The 21454-nt window shown below is 42.0% G+C and overlaps 1 protein-coding gene across 1 annotated transcript in view; it reads left to right on the top strand.

Moving 5' to 3' along the window:
- LOC122815150 (probable E3 ubiquitin-protein ligase HERC1) overlaps positions 1-21454 on the top strand; it is a 5886073-nt gene that overhangs the window by 5773431 nt on the left and 91188 nt on the right. The window contains exon 76 of the mRNA XM_044087407.1: positions 7153-7305. Within this exon, the coding sequence (XP_043943342.1) occupies positions 7153-7305 (153 nt within the window). The remainder of the gene's footprint in view (positions 1-7152; positions 7306-21454) is intronic.

The following is a 21454-nucleotide window of genomic DNA, read 5'->3' as shown; positions in this document are numbered from 1 at the left end:
ATCTCCTCCTGGATGTTCAAGGACACTTATTTTTGTTATTCATTTCATATAATGCAGCATTTCATAGCATGCAGCTTTCCTCTTCTGTTCTTGCTTATTCTAAAATGGCATTGGCTTCTTCTGGTGTTTTTTTTCCAATACTAAATACATTTTGGAAGCTGCTACTTGGTCTTCTGTTCGCACTTTTACCAAATATTACAAGTTGGATATTATTTCCAGGGCCAGTGTGGATTTTGCCAGGGCCATCCTTCATGAGTTGTTGGAGGATTGTTCTTTTCCTTCCCCCTCCCATACTTTCCAGTAGCTTTTGCACTCTCCCAAGGGTAAAGAATACTGCAGCAGTGGTAAGGAGGGACATAGCAGTAGATGTCTACTGATCACTATTAAGTGTTCAGTATTCTGTCCCCTCCTCCTGCCCTATATTGTTTTCTGTTGCTCTGCTTGTGGCTGAGGGGTCCTTCTTCCATCCTTATCTCCTTCTTCTTCCCTTTCTGGTTGTGCATGCTATTGTCTTCTCTGAGGTTGCTCCAGTCCTCCTGAGGCACTTCTTCACTTCTGAGGATTAGTCATCCATACATCACATATGTATCTTATACCTTCCACATAGGACATACATCTGGTGTGTGTGATGCCTGTAAGGTATAAAGGCTTTGGTATGCTGGCTGGACGTTCGACTATCCTCAGCAGGATATCCCAAGAGTAAAGAATACTGCAAAAGTGAGAAGTAGTACATTCATCTTAGCCAGCTTAGTAGATATTGGTATCCTGAGACAATGTAGCAATTCTCTCATGTACATAGAGAACCTTTTAATCCTTAAAAGAACAGCACAGTATGCGAGAGATGTACATACTCAACTTCCATGGAGGCAGAAATCTTGTTTACAACAAGGTTTTCAAGAAGAACACACACTATATTCATCATACATAGTGTCCACCATGCACACAGACCATCTTATACTGAGGGACTAAAAGCAATGTTGCCAAATTTCAAAGACCTCCTAAGCCAGCAAACAACAATTCCTATTCTCAGCAGTCTGTAAAGCATACACCAAAAGCAACACCAACCACTGCACATAGGACTACAGCCATCAGAACCCTGAGAACAAAGCCCACAAGACAAGCAAGCAATTTAATCAGGACTCTTGTCATAGTGTGACTCTATTGTAAGACACACTCATGTCCCAGTCACCAGACTGGACAGGGAGAAAATGTGCTTATCTAGACCTTGGATTCACCAGGTTTCACACACACTCAAGTTTTTGCACCACAGGTAGCAGTATGATTCTGTCATAGTCCATGTGGGTGTAAATGACCGGAGGTATACCTGTCTGGACTATATGAAGAGAAACACTATGGACCCCTCTGAAAATGTGTCTGACAAGTATGTGCCTTGCATTGAGCAGCATTCTACCTTCACCAAGCTTGATGCCACACAAATTCAGCTCAAACTTCCCCCGCTACCCCCAGGAAAACCTAACTAGCAAAACCCTTCCCCCAACTATTTACAGGCTGCAGGTTTATTGCAGTGCTTGCTAAGACCAAAACACAGCCTCACTGGGGCCCAACAATAGCCAGAAACATGAACTGTCAGGAACATTCAGTCACTTTTTAACTACAGCCTCAAAACAGGCTAAGTACCAAGAGAATGGAGAATGGCAATGGTTATCCCCCTTCACAACTGTGGACCATCAACCAACCCCAGAAACTACAGATCTACAAGTCTAATATGCAAAACCATGGAACGAGTTATCATGGACATGATCAACGAAGACATTAGGAAGGGGGACTTCCAAGTCAGCTGCATGAAGAATAACAGCTTAATTTCAGCTATCCCAGTGTGAAAACAGAAACACCGTAAAGAGCCAGTGAATATGTCTTTTTCTGTAAGTTTCAGTAACTGGCTAGGAAGTGTACTGCCTGGATGCCAGTAAAAAAAAAAAAATCAGAGAAGCTGAAAGAAAATTAATCACAAAAAGTGAGGAGAAAACACTGGCTCGGAAAAATCCTGCAGTTATTCAGCAAAAAAAAAAAAAAAAACAGTTTAAGCTCCAGCTTTAGTGCAAGACATGACTTCCAGTAATCTAGAGGAAAAAATAAGTCAAATGTGCTCATAGCTGATTAAAATAAACAAAACAATAAATGAATATATCAACTCAAATATCAGAAGGCTGGAAAAATGAAAGGAGCTTTAAACAGATACTCCGATGTGCTGATAAAACTGCAAAAAATCAGAGGTCAAAATGGAGAAAAGGCTGGTTGAGTATGAGACTACTCAAGAAGGGATGTTTCAAAAAAATGGTAGAATTATAGGACAGAGCTCCTAGGGAAAACCTGAGATTTTCTGCTGTACCAGAGAAACTAGATGGAGTAGACTGTATTAATTTCATGAAAGTGCAAATAAGCAACTGGACTGCTATTCCACAGCAGGCGTTCTCAATTGAAAGGGCATATCATATGTATTCTACAAACCTGGCCTTGAGAACGCAACCCAGACCCTTAATAAAAATGCAATCCTACCAGCAGAAGAAAGGCTGATTCTGACAAAACTGTGACAGAAGGGCAAAGTACTAAAAGTGTGAGATAGTAGAGTGTTTGTGGAAAATGATTACTCTTTGTACAGCAGGCAGAAGAGCATTAAATTTATTCCAGAAGTCAAGGAATGTCGAGACACAGATGTGAGATTCAAGCAGCTGCATCAAGCAATTTTCAGAACATTTTCTCTTGGAGGATCAAAATCATTTTGGGGTGCATTACATGCTAAGAAGGAAATACAAAAGTTTGTCCAACAGAAAGTGAGCTATCAAACAGAAGGAGATTCTGCCTCTTATTCTTCTGATAATAAAAATAAATATGCTAGTGAAACCTTTTCCAATGTTCCAAAGGAAAGTGCTTGATAGATACAAGAAAGCCCAAGAGTTGACTAGAAAAAACAGGAGTATGATGGAAATGAACCAGAGACTGCATTTGGTGGATGAAGATCAACAGGAAGAAAACCAGCAGTTTGGAAATTGATGAATAAATGTGGGATTATAAACCATAAGTAAAATTTGTGAAATATGACAGGACAAGAAACCTGAAAATATAGGACTTTTTTGACTTTGTTAAACTTGTATAAGACTCTAAAGCATGTGCCCTACTTCATGTCATTAATGTTTGGAAGAACATTTTTGGCGAGGAGAAGAGGAAGGGAAGAGTTAAAAATATAACAAAGAAGGTAGATTTTTGAAGATTTTAGATGAATATATTTGGTAGGGAAGATGTGAATTCAGTAGTAGGAATTCAGAGAATTTACATATTATTCCCCAAGGTACAAAACCTGGGCTAAGCTAGACAGACATTATATTTCACAGGAACATGCACATTTAACTGAAAGCTTTCATATGCATCCAATAACTATTTCAGATCACATGCCAATTGTTGTTTGTCTTTTCAGCTTTTCCTGGTTAGGGGTCGCCACAGCAGAACTCTGGTCCGCTAATGATTGGCAGTAGATTTTTATGGTGCCGAGTTGCCAGCCCGACGCCCAACCTTCAGCAAAGGCACGCCCATTCATGCATGTCTTTCGAAGGCCACTCGATCGCAGTGAGGACATGCAGACTCCACACAGAAGGCACTCCAGCTGAGAATCGAACAGGAGAACCTTTTGCTGTGAGGCAACAACAGTACCCACTGTACCACTGCGGTGTTCAGATCACATGCCAGTAGTAATTAAAATAAAAATGAGACACTGGCGCTTCCCCACCTATCTGTTAAAAAGAGAAGAATTTAAGGACTGGGTAGCGGAAATTATTCAGGAGTTAAGAAAGATAGAAATTTCTTCTGAAAATATAGCTAGTGAGTGGGAGAGAATTAAAGTGGAGCTTAAAAATAGGGTCAAAATAAAAAAAATGATATGGTTAAGAAGTAACAAGAATTATTTAGGAGGACTGAAAAATGTTCAATTGTTGCAGTATAGGGGAAATCTCACAGAACAAGAAGAGAAAATAAGGGACTACCTGGAAAATATGCATGAGTTTAGAAAGACTGTGTTAAGCAACTGTTTTTGATAATAACTACAGAGCACAAAAACCTTTAGCGCAACAGCTTATGGAACAGAAATTAGAAAGGGTTGTTGCCTGTAACAAGGAAAATAACCAGAGATCCAGCAGAGGTATTAGAAATATTCTGGAAATTTTGTAAAATTCTGTGTAAATCAGAGAAATGTGGAAATCAAGAAAAAATACAAATGGAAATGCTTATGGAAGAATTAAATTTGCCAAGGTTAGTGGCAGATGAGGTTCAGTTACTAACAGCTAGGATAGGAAGAGATGAGGTAAAAATGGTGATGTGTAACCAATCTACAGGAAAGTCCTCAGGAATAGATGGTATTCCTGTGGAAGTTTGGAAGGTAGGACAGAAGAAAGTGATAAAGATCTGGAAAGTTTTGTTTAACAGTATTTTAAAAGGAGAAGCACCAACATCCTGGAAGAATCCGGTGGTGGCTGTAATACCTAAAGTTGGTAAAGACCCATTAGATCCAACTTCATAAAGGCCCACTTGGATTCTAAACCATGATTATAAAGTGTTTATGTATATAATGGCTAAAGTACTGGCAAAGGTGATAGAATTGATAGATATAGATCAATTTAGATTTGTAGAGGGGAGGCAAACATTTGACAAAATCAGTAGAACACTGATGGTGGGTCATGATGCAGACAGACTAAGCTGGGATTTTATGACTAGAGCAATGGAAGCATTTGCCTTCCCTTATAAAATTATAAGGTTGATTAGGAGGATATATGAGGGATCAGAGGCAAAAATTAAAGAATGTGGGGGATTCCTCTCTGATGCATTCTGTTTGAACAGAGGAACCAGGCAGGGGTGTCCTATTTCCCGTTTGTTATTTGAGTTATATTTATTTAGAACCATTGGCAAAGAAATAAATAACTAAGAAATTCAAGGATATACCTGGCATGGTAGTCAAATAAAAGTTGGCTTTATTAGCAGATGATTTTATTTAATACCTGATAAAACCGGAAAAGACATTTCAGCATTGTGGAACATTCTTTGATGGCTTGAAGTCTTTTTGGGATACAAAATTAATGCAGACAAAACAAAGACAATAGCTGTAACTATGTACCCACGTATGAATTAGTTCAGCAATACTATATTTATTGGGCCATGATAAAATGAAGCACTTAGGAGTATGGATTAAATGATTCTGGTACAGCTGCTAAGGATATGGGGAAGAGACTAAACAAAAGATAATACAAAATCTGAGAAGTTGTAAACTCTGTTTTATGGATATGGATAGCAAAATACAAGCAGTGAAAATGTTTAGTCCCTTTGGTTTCATACATGTCAGGCATATTTTTATCAGCCAGAGAAGTTATGGATAGCAATTAATAAAGAGTTGAAAGATTTTAGCTGGGAGAGGAAGAGGGCTAGATTCAAGTGGGATAAGTTGATCTTTCTAGTAGAACAAGGTGGTTTGTGATTACCTAATTTGAAGGGGTTTTTCATAGCTGCACAGTTAAGGCTGCTATACAAAACACAAGCAGAAAGCTGTAATTCAAAGTGGAAAGGGAAAGAAGGAAAGACTGAGATTTTGGATGCAGATCCTTAAGGAGAATAGCAGTAACCAAACAAAATGTTATTTTCATAAAGTAGCAGATGGTATCCTAAGAATTAAGTCAGCATGGGAATGAAGAAAGGAGATTCTGCTGATAGGGATGATTGCAATTAGGAGTATAGGGAATAGGCAGGAGGGGGCTAGATTTACTGTTGAAAACTGACAAAGGAACCAAGATATTGGGAGCAAATAGCACGGGAAAGGAAATAGAACAGGATGAGACCAAGAACTCATTTGGACTGTAGCCTAGAGATTGCCTTCCTTGTCACTTACTGATATCAGAGTATAGGGAAAGAGAAAGAAATAGGGGGATCCTAAGTGGAAGACCAGCACTGGTAGAGTTTTTAGTAGAACAGAAGCTGCTGTAAAAAAAGGATAATTAGTAGGGCATATAAAATATTGTATGATAACTTTAGAAATCGATCAGAAGAGGTTAGAAAGTATTGGGAAGAGAGACTGGATAAGCAGTTTACAAAGAAACACCTGGGTAATATACATATCATTCCCAAATATGCAACAAAATCTAGAAGATTTAGGATCTTTGCTTGGAAGTGATTGCATAGGTATATTTATACCGCAAGCAGACTCCAAAAAAATTTTCCTCAGGTAGATTGCAAATGTGGGATGTGTGACAGGGAAGAAAGAGATAATTGAGAACATATTTTTTAGGAGTGTAAATGAGTTAAAAATTCCCTGCAAACTATTCTGCCAAAAATACTTTGTGAGCAAATTGGTGTAACTAAGGAAATTATTTTTTGACCAATGATACAGAACGAGAATTACCTAGACATAGTAAGACCTTGCTGAGTTAATTTTGGTGGCTGTCAAAAAACAGTTACTGGAAAATTGAAGTCAAAGTCTAAACCAACCATACTAGAAGTAGTGAACATATTAAGAGAGATAAAACAACTGGAGGTGGGATCTTTAGAATAGGGTAGGAGCAAATTACATAGAAAAAAATGGGAATCATGGGAACTGTACATGTAGAATAATGTTTTGGAGAAGGAATGAGGTTTAAGGGGGAAGGCAAATATTGAATGAGCTTTGTAATGTTTGACTGACAATGACAGAAAAGATTATAAGTGATGTATAATGTTTGTAACTGAAAATATGTCGGTATGGTTTAGTTTCATTTTTTTATAAATGCATGATTGCCTATGTCATAAGTGATAATTTAATAAATATGTTTCTTGTTAAAAAAAATGAAACTGCAAATAAAATTAAAGGGTACTGAGAAATGCCGTGGATAGTATGCCATTTAACAGTATGGGAGTGAATGATCTCAACCAAGAAGATACACATAACTCTTCTAGTTCATAATTTGCTACAAGATAAATATGTTTAGCATAATCTGTCTCCAAGGATTTCCTGATTTTGTTTTATTTGCTAGGTAGTAGCTCTGGCTTTGCCCAGTGTACAGCATCTATTTTACCAGTCTTAAGTATTCTGCTACAAATGTGTTTAGATTTCATACACATATACTGTTCTTAAATTGTATCACTGATTTTTGCATCATATGTGTTTTTTTTCTTCTTCTTTAGATGATTCCCCTGGAGTCTTTTGTTGGTCAAAGTGCAGGTGGCAAACCAGTCCCAATAATTCCTGGAGGAAACAGTATACCTCTTACCTATGCTAACAGGAAGGATTATGTGGAGAGGACCATTGAATACAGGCTACATGAAATGGACCAGCAGGTTAGAGGCTGTGATTTGTCTTCTTAATGAAGTCTTAACACAGTTCCCTTCATTTTCATAAAACTCTGCCACATGTTGCCTTAAAGTACGTATACTATGACTGCATATACTTTTTTAAAACTTAACAGCATGTTTTCATCAGGTATCCATACTCTGACTGCATATATTCTTGTCCTTAAAAACATTTTTCTTCTTTCATTTTGTTTGTAGTATATTTTATTCTATGTTGTTTTTGACTGAAACTACTGGATTATTGTTTAGTTGCACATAAGTATTCTACTTCATTCATTACTGACTATTTAAAATAAGTACATGTTGTTTTTCAGTCGTTTTCTGAGAATCAAGCTGTTATGCTTTTGCTGTGTAGTGGAATAAGATTTTGACTAGGGAGTTTTGTGGTAACTCCTAGTTTTTGAGATCCATCTGCTAGTAGGACATTGTTTTTATAACATGTCTCAATTCTCTCCAGATAAAGTTCTGGGAGTTGAGTGAAAGACTGCCAAAGTAAATTTAACCTTTCTTTTGGGATGGCACAGTAATGCTGAAGAATTACATGTTAGTTTACTCACCAGATGAGCAGTGGTAGTCTGGCCACTAAGGCGCTGTGTGTGTGCGTCTGTACATATGTGTGTGTGTGTGTATATATATATATATATATATATATATATATATATATATATATATATATATACACATTTACACACACACACACACACACATATATATACATATATATATATAATATATATATATATATATATATATATATGTGTGTGTGTGTGTGTGTGTGTGTGTGTATAGCAATGTCTTTTTGGATTCTCCCATTAGCGGTCACCACAGCAGATCACCAGTCCGCAGATTGATTGGTGGTGTTGAGTTGCCAGCCAGGCACCCAACCTTCACAGAAGGTATGCATACACACACACACACACACACTGCATCTCTTTAAAACTCACTCAACCACAGGGACGACATGCAGACTCTGCACAGAAGGAGCTCCAGACAAGAATCAAACCAGAGAACCATTTGCTGTGAGGCAACAAAGCTAACCGCTGCACCACCATGGCTGGCATAACAAAGCACACATCCTTGTGTTGAGGCAAAATATTTTTTCAGCCTTGGGAAGGTCAAACATCCTCCTCCTCCTCCTCCCATCCTCTCATATGGAAAAACTGGTACTTGTGAGCAACAGCCAATGACATACATTTATGACCCCAATGCAGCTAATTGACAGTGATCTCTTTGTTAAACCAGATGAGTACTGCATGTCATGTAAACTGGATCTAGATCTGAAGACACTCGTTTAAGGGCAAAAGCATTCATCTATTTGCATTTCAATAAAGACGTTTTGATTTCTAAATAAGTTATAGCTAGTTGATTACTTTGAACTCTCAACTGAGCGTGTCTACATTGCATGGTTCTTTTTTCCTTATTTTTTAGGATTCTTAGCCAGCAGCTTTGTTGCTCACAAGTACCAGGTTTCCCTGTGGTACATGTATGTGTATGGCAAAACAACATACCCAACACACTAGTCATAGGGGACTCTATAGTCAGGCACACTGATGTCCCACTCACCAGGCTAAACAAGGAGAAGGTTAATGTCAGCTGCCTGTCGGGTGCCAGGATCCAACACATAACCCACACACTCAGGTCACTCTACAACAAGTACAAATATGACTCTGTCATTGTCCTTGTTGGTGTGAATGACCTGAGACGTACCTCCCTGGACTACATGAAAAAAGACATGGAGGAGCTCTCTGATCTTGTAGCCCAGGCAGGTATGACTCTAGCCCTGAGTAGCATCCTGCCATCACCCAGAATGATACCGCAGTACAAGGACAAAATGATTGACTTCAACAATTGGCTAAGCTTCTGGTGTCATTCTAAGGGGATCCAGTATCTGTCTGCCTGGGACGACATTGTCGACAGGCCATGATGCTTTGCCAGAGATGGCCTGCACCTGTCACCCCTGAGATTCCGGATACTGGCTAAGGGTCTTGCCGCCCCTATAGTGCCTTTTTTAGGCATGGTTCAAATGACAAATTCACCATAGTAACAGGAACAGACAAGCAAAAAGTGAAGGTAATGCTACTCAATGCTAGAAATCTAAATCTCAAAATGCATTCACTCGAGGCACTCCTTAAAATGGAGAACATTGATAGACTGAGACCTGGTTCAAGGCTCTAGAGAGAACCCCTGCATTACCAGGCTATAACTCATACCACACTTTTCAGCCATCTAACCTGGACGATAACACCAAAGGCGGAGGTATGTCCATATTCATTAAGGATATTCACACCTCCAGGCTAGTTGCGCAGCATAATGCATTCAAGGTTATCCAAGTGCAACTAACTCTGGGCAAAACTGCAATCCAAATTGTAGCTTGCTACAGATCCCCCACCATGCCCCAGGATTCCCACTCCTCTTTTCTTGATATACTGGAAAATATTAGGGTTCAACCAAACACCCACATCATTAACTGGGAAAACTACTCATGTACCAACTCCTTCACTCAACGCTTTCTGGAATTCATAAATTCCAATGCCCTGGATCAACTTATCCATACCCCCACCAGGGGCAACAGTATCCTAGACCTAGTCATTACCAACATGACTGACCGATGTTCCACACCTGAAGTCAACTCCTCGTTGGTCAGATCCGAGCATAAGTTAATCACCCTAGATATCCCCATCCCGCCCACACCCACCATTAAGGAAACCATGGTAAAAATTTTCTCCAAAGCCAACTTCAGGTTTCTTAAGACAGAAATGGCAAATTTCATGACACCCATGCAGATGGACAATGCAGTTATGACTGCTGAATCCTACACAAATGCAGTCTATAAGCACTTATGAGTGCATGGATTGTGCTATCCCAAACAGAACCAAGACGCTATCCTCCAAAAAAAGGAAGCCAATCTGGTCCCCTGCCATAAACAAGCTCTACAACATAAGGAAGAAACTGTTGCAAAAGAGAGTAAAATCCCGTGAGTGGAGGAGCTCCCTGGGCAGCCTCAGTAAGAAGCTGAGATCCCTTATAAGATCCTCCAAAGCTAGCTACGAAAACAAACTTGCCTCTGATTCTAAGGGCAACCACAAAGCATTCTCTAGCTATGTCAAGAATCTAAATGGCAATGCCCAGATCTGCTCTGAGTTACGCCACAATGGCACGAAAATTACAAAACCAACTGATATTGCCAACATCCTGGCAGATAGGTTCAGTGATAACTTTACCCCCTAAAGAGCCCATATCTATACAAGAAGAATGCAGAGTCCCTGTAATCTCATCTATGCAGGTAAAAGCTGCACTCTCTAAAACCAAAAACACAGCATCCATGGGACTGGACAGTATCCCAGGCTGCGTTTTACATGAACTTCAGAACGAACTGCCTCCCCACCTAAGCACCATGTTCAATCATAGTCTCACATCAGGCTTTGTGCCCACTGAATGGCACACAGCAGCAGCTATCCCACTCCACAAAGGGGGAGCCACCACTGATCCTGGAAACTATCACCCTATTAGCCTGGTCTGCAAGGCCATGGAAAGTATCATCATGGAACTCATAAACAAAGACATTTGCAACCTCCAAACTCTGAACCCCACCCAGTTCGGGTTTGTGAAAGGCAGATCATGCCTTCTGAACCTGATTGACTTCTTTGAGGCAGTCACCAAAGCTGTAGACGAGGGTAAGGTGGTTCATACAGCCTATCTTGACCTCGCCAAGGCTTTCGACACCATCCCCCATTCTGGATTTATAGCTAAACTCACTAAACTAGGTATAAACCCCTACATCACAAGATGGGTTGCCAATTGGTTCACTGACAGAACCCACACTGTAAAAGTTGCAGACTCCATATCTGACTTCAAACCAGTGACAAGTGGAGTAACACAGGGTTCAGTCCTAGGACCTCTCCTGTTTGGTATCTACTTATCTGAAGTGCAGGCTAACACAGAAGGCCTCTGGCTAATGAAGTTTACAGCTAACTGCAAACTAGGAGCCATAGTCGAGTCCCCAAATGATGTGGACATCCTACAGAAGGGTCTCACTGAGACAGATGCCTGGTATCAGAGGCATGGCCTCATGCTCAATGCCAAAAAGAGCATTGGCATCCCCTTTGGCAAAAACTCTGTACCCATGAATTACCACATAAACGGCAGTGTACTTAACGCCGAATGTGTGATAAGACACCTTGGGACCCAGGTGGACAGTAGTCTCTCCTTTGATAATCACATCACCACAGTAGTCAGGAAATACTTCTATGTGGCACACCTCATCACAAAAGGGTTCTCATCCAGGAAAAAAAGCGGTCATTGTTCCCCTGTATTCAGCACTCATTAGACCCATTATAGAGTACATTTCCCCTTTTGAAATGTACCTCACAAGACATATGCAGCAGCTGGAAAGGCCACAGATGTACCTCACAAAGAGGATTACTGGCCTCAAACAGATGCCCTACACTGACCGTCTCAAAAAACTCCAGCTTTACTCTGTAGCATATCGCCTACTCTGAGGAGATCTCTGCCTAACATGTAAAGCTATGTTAAACCCAGAGCTGTTGGACATGCTAAACCTAAAGAAATCCCAATCTCTCCAAACTATACGCTCTAGGGATCTAAACCTTGTCACCACAATAAACAGGACATGCTGGAGGGATGGATTCCTGTCCCAGAGAATTCCTATACTCTGGAACAAGCTACCCATCTATGTCAAGCAAAGTTCCTCATTAGCACTCTTCAAGAAAAATCTTGATGAGTGGATGGGAAAATCAAAATACATCCCAGGGATCACTTCAGTGGTTCTGCTCGACAGAGGCACAGGAAATTAACTTTCTTGGGTGGCGTAAGCAAGGAAACCTTGTTGGCTAGGCTTACTTGGGCCCTTGGGCCGATAGCCTAGTACCTATCTATGGACCTATGAATATTGCTGATCTGTGGCTGCATTGTTCTGCCCCCACCAACCCAGTTCTTGTGTTCTTAAATTTGGTGGCTTTTGAGTTGCCCGCCCCTACTGTAAATCTCATTTTGGACACTCCTCCCAGTACCATCATATCAGCTCATTCTACTGGGTAGAGAGAGATCATTTGGGAAGGCCCACCCTCTTACTTTCTCAAACTTGAATTATCGTGTTTCCTCCCTTCCTACATAACCTAAAGAAAGAAAGAAAAAATTGCCTTTATTCATCTGCTTTTGCTGTATTTGTGTTTCTTCCTGCTGTATTGCTTTATTTTGCTTTTGCTGCTTGTTCGTAAAAGTATTCAATTGCATTTATTCTGCTGCATTTATTACTGATTGTTAGTAGCCTGATTGAATTGTAACTGTTGGCATAAGCACTTGTGCTTCGGGCCAGTTGTTTTACAATAGGAAGGTTTGTGATCTACACTCTTGTGGCAAGAGAGGTAGCTTACATCCTTCTAAATTGGGAGTTGCTACTTGAAGGCTTAGTGTGTCTGTTATTCTAAAAGTGTCTTAGTTATGGTTTAAGCACTTTGACTTCAGGCCAGTTATTTTGCATTAAGAAAGTTTGTGGTCTATACGCTTGTGGGAGGAGAGGGTAGATTCTGCCCTTCTGAGCTGAGAATTGCTGGTCGAAGGCTTATTGTGCCTGCTTATTTGAACTTTTTCTTTTTGAAATTGGTGCACCTTGTTTGCTCTAGCATAGACTAGATTCAGACTTGATGAATCTAGCTCTGTTTGTATAACTTGAGTATTAATCCAGGCCATCTTTTTTGGAGAGGGTTCCCTTGCACCCTAGTGGCAGGAGTGTGCAGTTAGAACTTGTCTGATTGAAGGTTGCTGGAACAGGGGTCAGTTTTGAGCTTTTTTATTGGTTAATTGGTTTAAATCAGTTTGCTCTTGTTTAGTACTGTTATATTTAAGTGCGTTTCTGTTTTCCTGTGCTGAATCGACGTAAACAAAGTATGTTCTGTAGTTCTATCTCGCCTTCATTCTTACATATGGGTTTGGAGCCGATCCTCGGCTCTGACTCAGCCAATTACAAAGTTCAAAGTCTCTCAGTTGGCTCGTGGTAAGGTAGGTATCCCATATTGCACTACTAAGAATCCCCAGATCTCGTTTGCCACATCTACGAGTTCAGAAGTGATTCTTGCTTGGCCGTGGCTAAGTTGGATATTTTCTTTCCTTTTATAGTTATTATCGATATTTCTGCATATAATATAGCTTATAGGATAGTTTTAGTAATTGATATCATAGGTAGTAAATAATAGATTTTTTTTGCTATTTTTCTGTAGTTATTGCTGAGAACTTGTTGGCCCTCTGTAGGCCGTGTTTGTTCTCTGAGTGGTATCCCTTCTGTGTGCTAGTTTTTTTTGACATAGTTTCTTATTAGCATAGGTTCGCATATGTGTTAGGACCTTGTTCCCTAATATTGTTTTTCAATAGAATATTATTTGTGTGCAGTGTTGTTTACTATCTTATTGGCTAGTTCTACATTTTGTGGTACTTTCTGACTTTGCTTCTTTCCTGTTTTCTTAGTGGCTAGGTCCGTTTAAGTTAGAGAACCTAGTCCTCTATTAAACTTTTCTGATGTTCTTACCTCAGCTGGTCTAGGCTCGTTTAAGTTAGAGGACCTAGTCCTCTGTTTTTCGCTCGTCTTTGTGTGAGTTTCCCATAGCGGGGCTAGGCCCATTTAAGTTAGAGGACCTAGTCCTTGGTTGTATTTTTGTGTGTAGTTTTTTTCTTACAGGGCAAGGCCCATTTAAGTTAGAGGACCCTAATCCTCTCTTATGTTTTTGACAGAGTTCTGCTTGTACTAACCATGTCTGAGGAGTCCAAAGATCATAAACCTTCGGGTTTTAAAACTTGCCTTAAGTGCTCCCAAAAAATGTCAATTACTGACGGGCATAGTAACTGTGTTTACTGCCTCGGAGCCATTCATCTTCAGGAAACTTGTTCTTTCTTTCACTGTTTCAGTTCCAGAGTTCTTCTAGAAAGGAAGAACAAATTAATACTGAAAGGTCTCCTTAAGCCTTCATTCGAGGAGGATTTAGCCAGCTCGTCATCATCCTCCAAGTCTTCCTCTGCAAAGAAAGAGAAGGTCAAGTTGACAAAGAAGCATTCTCCTGCACTGACTATTTTGTCTGAACCTCCTCACAAAGTATTAAAACTGGATAAGCCTGCTACATCTTCGGCTCCACTGTCCTCAGAGCCGGCCAAGGTTATCGATGTTGACACTGCAGTGTCAGCCCCAAGTCTTTCAGAGTCGACAACTGAGAAATTGCATCGGAGCCGGTCCAAAGAGCTATTGACGGTCTCCCCAACTTTACGATCTCCCATATTACAGGGATCTGGGTCACCTACTCTGTCATCCAGATCCTCCAAGAGCTTTTCGGAAGAGGATGTAGAGAGAGTAGTGCTTAGACTTTTGAAGTCATCTGCTTTACCGACATTGTTGCTGGCTCTGACCCAGTTGGTTCCGGAGCCATCTAAGACCATTCTCCCTGCTGCTGTTCCTCCTCCGAGCCATACTTGTCCTTCGGAGCCAGAGATTTTGGTGCCACTTGTTGTGGAACCCTTGATTCCAGCAACCCTTGTGTCTGTCTCGGAGCGGAGTTCCACTCTGACACCTTCGGCACCATCCTTGGTGTCTAGGAGCCAAAGCTCTCCAGTCAGCCCTGACAGGGATGCTTGTACCTGAACCTCTTTGGTGCAGAGCCTACCTCTCAGTGTGTTGGCTAGGTTGAGTTCGGACCCTGCATCCATCTCAGACCCAATTGCTTTGGAGCCGAGGGCTACCTCCATTTCCTCGGAACTGGGGCTGTCCTCAGAGCCAGAGAGATCTGCATTTGAGATGATGAGGAGCATGCTGTCTCAGTCATCAGCTATGCACAAGGGTACCGATACTCTTCCCTCTCAAGCACCGACCTCTGTCTCAGCTCCATCTCTCAGTATTGATAGCAGAGACCCGCAGCCTCAGGAGCCCCCATTGGGTGGTCCCCAGTCTTCTGAGACCTCCCCAGAATACACTTCTGAGGAGCCCCCTCAGAAGAGGACATGCAAGAGGAAGCATGTAGACTCCCTGGATGAGTCCATCACCTCGGACACTGACCTCGAGGAGTCATGAGTCCCCTAGGTTGTCCTCTGATGATATCTCCTTTGTAGATATCTTAGAGATCCTGAAGCAGAGGGGAGGCTGGCCCACTGTTGCCTTTTCTGATGAGGAGTCAGTGTACCTGAAGGCTTTCGGGTCTTAACCTTCAGCATCTTGGGTGTCTCCACCTTTTGATGAGCTCCTGGACCTAGTTAGTCGAAAGGTGTGGGAAACTCCTGATGCCATGGAACCAGTCCCCAGAAGACCTAACACATTTCTCTCTGTCCCCAAGGAGACTAAAGATGTGCCTGTAGATGCCATGGTGGTGGCGGCTGCGGCCACAAAGAAGGAACTAGCGGATATTTCTACATCTGTCCATCCACCAAACAAGTAGTCTCAAATGATGGATAGATACGGGAGGTGTATCTTCTCTTCAGAGGTTTTTACTCTCAGATCGCTGAATTATCTCACACATTTTACTAGGCTTCAAAGAGATCTCCTCAAGGAGTTAGGAGATACTCTCCAAGGTACATCAAATGAAGGAGTCCCGGAGAAGGTTACTGCTCAGTTGTCCACCTTAAACTCCATTGGTAACTCCTCCATGAGGCTGATATCCTATGCAGCAGATGGAGCGAGTAGGGCAGTGGGTTCAGGAGCCTCCCTTAGGAGACACTCCTGGATGCGCTTATGTAATTTTGCAGAGCCCTTCAAATCTGCTTTTACCAATGCCCCCTTCAATGGTTCCTCTTTATTTGGACCAAAGGTAAAAGATACACTCACCAGGTGCGAACAGGAAGGGAAAACTCTCTGCTATGGAAGTATGTTTTACCATCCCTTCTAGACCATACCCTAAGGGTCAGAAAGGTGGTAAAATGTGGTTCAAGAAATCCCAGAAATTTTTCCCAGATGCACAGGGTTGTTCCTCCTTCAGAGGGAGAAGAGGAAGAGCTAATGGTAGACGTCACCCTAGAGGCAGGGGGGGACTGCAAAACAAGGGTGGCCACGATTCTTTCTGTGGTCATCCCTATTAGCGCTCCTGATGTGGGGCCTGACTGCGCTTCTCTGGAGCCAGTTGGGTGTCGCTTAGTTTTGTGTCCAGAAGCCTGGCTCAACATCACCCAAGACAAGTGGGTACAAAGAATAATCACCAGAGGATACTCCAAACCCTTCTTTCTTCTACCTCATACCCCCAAGAAGATCCCAGATGTTCCACCTAATCGCAGGGATTAAGCAACCGTAGAAGTTCAAAAGTTGCTTTCAAAGAGAGTCATCCAAACCATCCCTGCAGACCAGATAGGATTTGGAACTTACTCTAGATTCTTTGTAGTGCCAAAATGATCAGGGGACTGGAGGCCCATTTTGGATCTCAGCAAATTAAACGAATCAGTAAAAAGTCCAAGTTCCGAATGGTAACCCTGCAGTCTATACTTCCTCTGTTAGGGAAAGACAATTGGATGTGCTCCATAGACCTCCAAGATGCATACTACCACATCAAAATGGACAGAGGATCGAGGAGTCATCTATGCTTCCGTCTGGGACCAGTCATTACCAATTTCGTGCTCTGCCCTTTGGTCTCACCACAGCTCCCAGGGTTTTCACCAAATGCATGACGGTAGTGACAGCTCACTTGAGACAGCTTGGATTCCAAGTGTTTCTGTATCTGGACGACTGGCTCCTGACTGCCACCACCAGGCATCTACTCCTACAAGCCAGGGATTCAACCATCCAGCTCTGCACCCAGCTAGGAATTACAATAAACTGGGAAAAGTCTGCCTTGTCGCCCTCTCAATTTGTGACTTTTATAGGCGCAAAAATAGACACAGTAGCCCTGATGGCTCATCTCCCTGCAGACAGAATTCAAAATCTCAAACAATAGATATTCAGCTTACTTCCTCAACAAAGAGTCAAGGCTAAGACAGTGCTGAAACTTTTAGGGACCATGGCATCTACCATATCTCTAGTTCCACTAGACAGACTGCATATGCGAATCCTTCAATGGCTACTCTTCTCCTAGTGGTCTCTTCAACAACTGCCTCTGTCTCATCATATTCCGATAATGGAATCTTGCAAAAAGGACCTTCATTGGTGGATGCAGCCCGATCAACTGATGACAGGAACACCCTTCCTTCCTCGCCAACCCATTGCTACTGTGACCACAGATGCCTCCCAGATTGGGGGGGGGGGCATTATCTAGGCAGGACTGTCCAAGGCACATGGCAAGATCACTAGGCTCACTTGCATATCAGTGTCCTAGAGATGAGAGCAGTGCTACTGGAGTTGCAAGCACTTCATGACTTTCTTCCTCTAGGGACGATAGCAATCCATTCAGACAATATGTCATTGGTATAGTATCTGAACAAGCAAGGAGGAACCAAATCTTACCCCCTGTGTCAAGAGGCTCTTTGTGTTTGGCAGTGGGCGATATCTTCTCAGCTCATTCTTGTAGCAACGCATATCCTGGTGACAACCATTGTGATAGCCGACAAGCTCAGCAGGGCAGTCTTGATGCCGCATGATTGGTCTCTGAATCAGAAAGTCACAGAGCAGATTTTCCGCAAATGGGGACAGCTTTGCTGCGATCTGTTTGGCAGTCCAATCAACGCCAAATGCAGCAGCTACGTTTCCTTTATCCCCCCTCCGGGGGAGTCACCAAGAGATGCACTTGTTCATAATTGGCTTCCTGGACTTCTTTATGCATTTCCCCCTTTCCGGTCATATCGAAAGTGATCCAGAAAGCAAAGTCCTTGGGAAGCAGAATGATCCTGATCACTCCTTACTGGCCTTGTCAGATTTGGTTCCCCTTTCTCGGGCCTCATCTCCTAGACGATCCATGGACTCTGGACCCACTTCCAGACCTCTTGACACACATGTAAGGCTCCCTTCACCCCAGCCTCCACACCCTCAACTTGACAGCGTGGCTGCTCCACTTTCATCACTAGTCAGGCTTCATGATTTTTCACCTGCAGTGACCCATATCCTCACGTCTTCCCGCAAACCTTCCATGAGGAAATTATACGCCAGCAAATGGAGAAGATTTTCTATCTGGGCAAAAGAGAAAAATGTAGATCCTTACACAGCATCCATCCCCTTGGTGTTAGAATTCCTAACTGAACTTTTCCATCAGGGATCAGCTGCTGCTACGATTAAAGTTCAACTGGTACCGATATCCAATTTCCATTTGGGACAACATGAGCCTAATCTGATGGTTCATAGATTGTGTAAAACCTTCTGTAAAGGCACAGCCTTGCTAAGACCTCCCTTTCAGGAATCCGTATCTCCTTGGGATCTAAATTTCATTCTGTCCAAACTTACTTCCCTGCCTTTTGAACCTGCACATTCTTGTGAACTGAAGTTCCTGTCTTGGAAGACCATTTTTCTAGTAGCTATTATATCTGCTAGAAGGGTGTCAGAGATGCAAGCACTGTCAGTCAAACCTCCTTACTTGATTTTTCATAGAGACAGTTTCCCTTTGTAGAAACCCTTCTTTCATCCCCACAGTTTGCTCTCAGTCTAATTTGAACCAAACTATTGAACTGCCAGTATTTTTTCCTAATCATTCAAACAGTGCAGAATATAAATTTCATCAACTTGATGTTCACAGTTGCGGTTCTATCTACAAAGAACCAAGGAACTTAGAAAATCAGGCCAATTGTTCGTATCCTTTTCTGAAAATAGAATAGGTCTGCCTGTCTCTAAGGTAACGCTGTCTAATTGGATTTCCAACTGTAATTTAATTTATCTACTCTTCCAATGGAAATGAACTTTTGTTTAAAATTAAGGCTTATTCTACCAGATCCCTATCCACATCTGCTGCCTTTCAAGCCAGTGTCCCAATTGATAATATCTGTGCAGCAGCAACTTGGGCTATCCCTCTTACATTTATTACTCATTACATATTGGATTTGACCTGTAGGGGTAGAGCCTCCTTTGGTTCCACGGTTCTTAGGAGCATATTCCCATGAGCCACCCGAGAAAATGGTGCTAGGGAGGCTGTCCCATATGTAAGAATGAAGGCAATATAGGACTACAGAACATAAAGAAGTTATGTACTCACCATAACGTTCCATGTTTGTAGTCCATCTCTCTCTTCATTCTTACGAACCCACCCACCTACCCCTTTCCATGTATCCTTGGAGGACATGGAGACAGGATGGTATTGCCGTTGGTAGGGTGGAGTCCTTTCATCTTTGTTGTTCCTTGTGGATACCTTTTCTATCATTTTTATACTTAGCAGCAAGCAAGATCTGGGGATTTTTACTAGTGCACTATGGGATACCTACCTTGCCATGAGCCGACTGAGAGACTTTGAGCTTTGTAATCGGCCGAGTCAGAGCTAAGGATCGGCTCCGAACCCATATGTAAGAATGAAGGGCGAGATGGACTACAAACAAGGAATGTTATGGTGAGTACATAACTTCTTTTTAAATATTTTTAGCATAGTCTAATTATTGGTTTTGCTATATCCAGATCTGTTTGTGTTATGCCTGTGTTCTGCTACGCCATCTTGTGTTGGCCAGGGCCTGCGTGCACTTAATGGGAGTAAGTGAACTGGTTGGAACTGGTCTGGCATAGGGTGTTTAGCTAAGAGCTCAGGGACATGGGTTGATTAATTAATTCCAGTGTTTCTGTTTTACTTTCGTTTTTGTGGTATTTAAACCCCACATTTGCACAGGTTTGTGCTTGTTGCATGTCGCACACCACTGGTGCACTGTTTTAATCCTTTGCAAAGTATCTAAGCTGCATTTTTTCCCATACCAGCACTCCTTTTTAAGTGAGGCCCTTGCTGTATTGATTTTATCCAGTCCTACTCACACCTATAGGTACTCTCCTCAGATAGTACCCACTCTACTGTCCCTGACCTCTCTTCCACAGATTCTGACAACCATGAATGGACAATTTCCTATGATTTTTCCTGCTAGTCTGGTCGATGTGTACATCCTGAGATAGTGTAGCAACTGCCTTATCTACACAAACAACCCTCTACTACTACCACCTAGGAACACAATATGTGAGAGATGCAATTCCATTAAGAACCTAGAATCCTTGCTGTCTCAGTCACAAGACAGTACATCTTACACTAAGAAGGTCGTCTGCGCAAACACGACAAACACCACACCTCTAACACCATCCACAACTGTACAACACACTCCTACATATGCAAAGGTTCTCAACCAAAACATACCTAAACCAAAGAGACCTCCAAAGCAAAAACACACACGCACATCACAACACACAGCACCAAGCACCACACATAGTAGACGCGCCTGTGTCTCACAGCCTCTAAGGTCCAGCCACAAATCCAACATACTAATCATAGGAGATTCTGTTGTGAGACATACAGATGTGCCCCTCACCAGGCTAAACAAGGAGAAAGTCACAGTAAGTTACTTGTCAGGTGCTAGAAACCGCCATATCATGCATTTAAGTCTCCTAACAACAGGTACTGTTATGATTTTGTCATAGTCCATGTTGGTGTAAATGACTTGAGATCTACCTCTCTGAAGTATATGAAGAGAGACATGATTGAGCTCACTGAATATGTGTCACATGCAGGTATGTCCCTAGCCTTAAGCAGCATCCTACCATCACCTAGAATGATGCCTCAATACAAACAGAAAATGATTGACTTTAACAATTGGCTTAGTTTCTGGTGTCATTCCAGGGGGAATCCAGTACCTGACAGCCTGGGAGGACATGATTGACAGACCATGATGCTTTGCCAGAGATGGCCTTCATCCGTCTCCCCTGGGCTTCAGGCTTCTGCCTCCCCCATAGTGCCTTTTATAGGCAAAGCCATGAGCTCAAAATTACCAATATGAAAAAATCTTCTAAACTAAATTTAAAGGTCTTGCTGTTAAATGCTAGGAGTCTTAGCCTGAAACTGTACTCATTGCAAGCATTCCTCACCCTGGAGGATGCTGACATTTGTGCAGTCACTGAAACTTGGTTCAAAGCTGCGGAGAGCACCTCAGCCTTATCAGGTTACTCATCCTACCATACTTTCAGACCCCAAACGGAGGGCTACAAAGCCAAAGGAGGTGGAGTTTCAATATTTATCAAGGACATACATACCTACAGGCTGGTCAGATGATATGACACACA

The sequence above is a fragment of the Protopterus annectens genome, chromosome 1.part1, assembly GCF_019279795.1.
Source record: "Protopterus annectens isolate FY-2018-M chromosome 1.part1, PAN1.0, whole genome shotgun sequence".
NCBI classification, from domain to species: domain Eukaryota; kingdom Metazoa; phylum Chordata; order Ceratodontiformes; family Protopteridae; genus Protopterus; species Protopterus annectens.
This window is presented reverse-complemented; position numbering and strand designations above follow the sequence as displayed.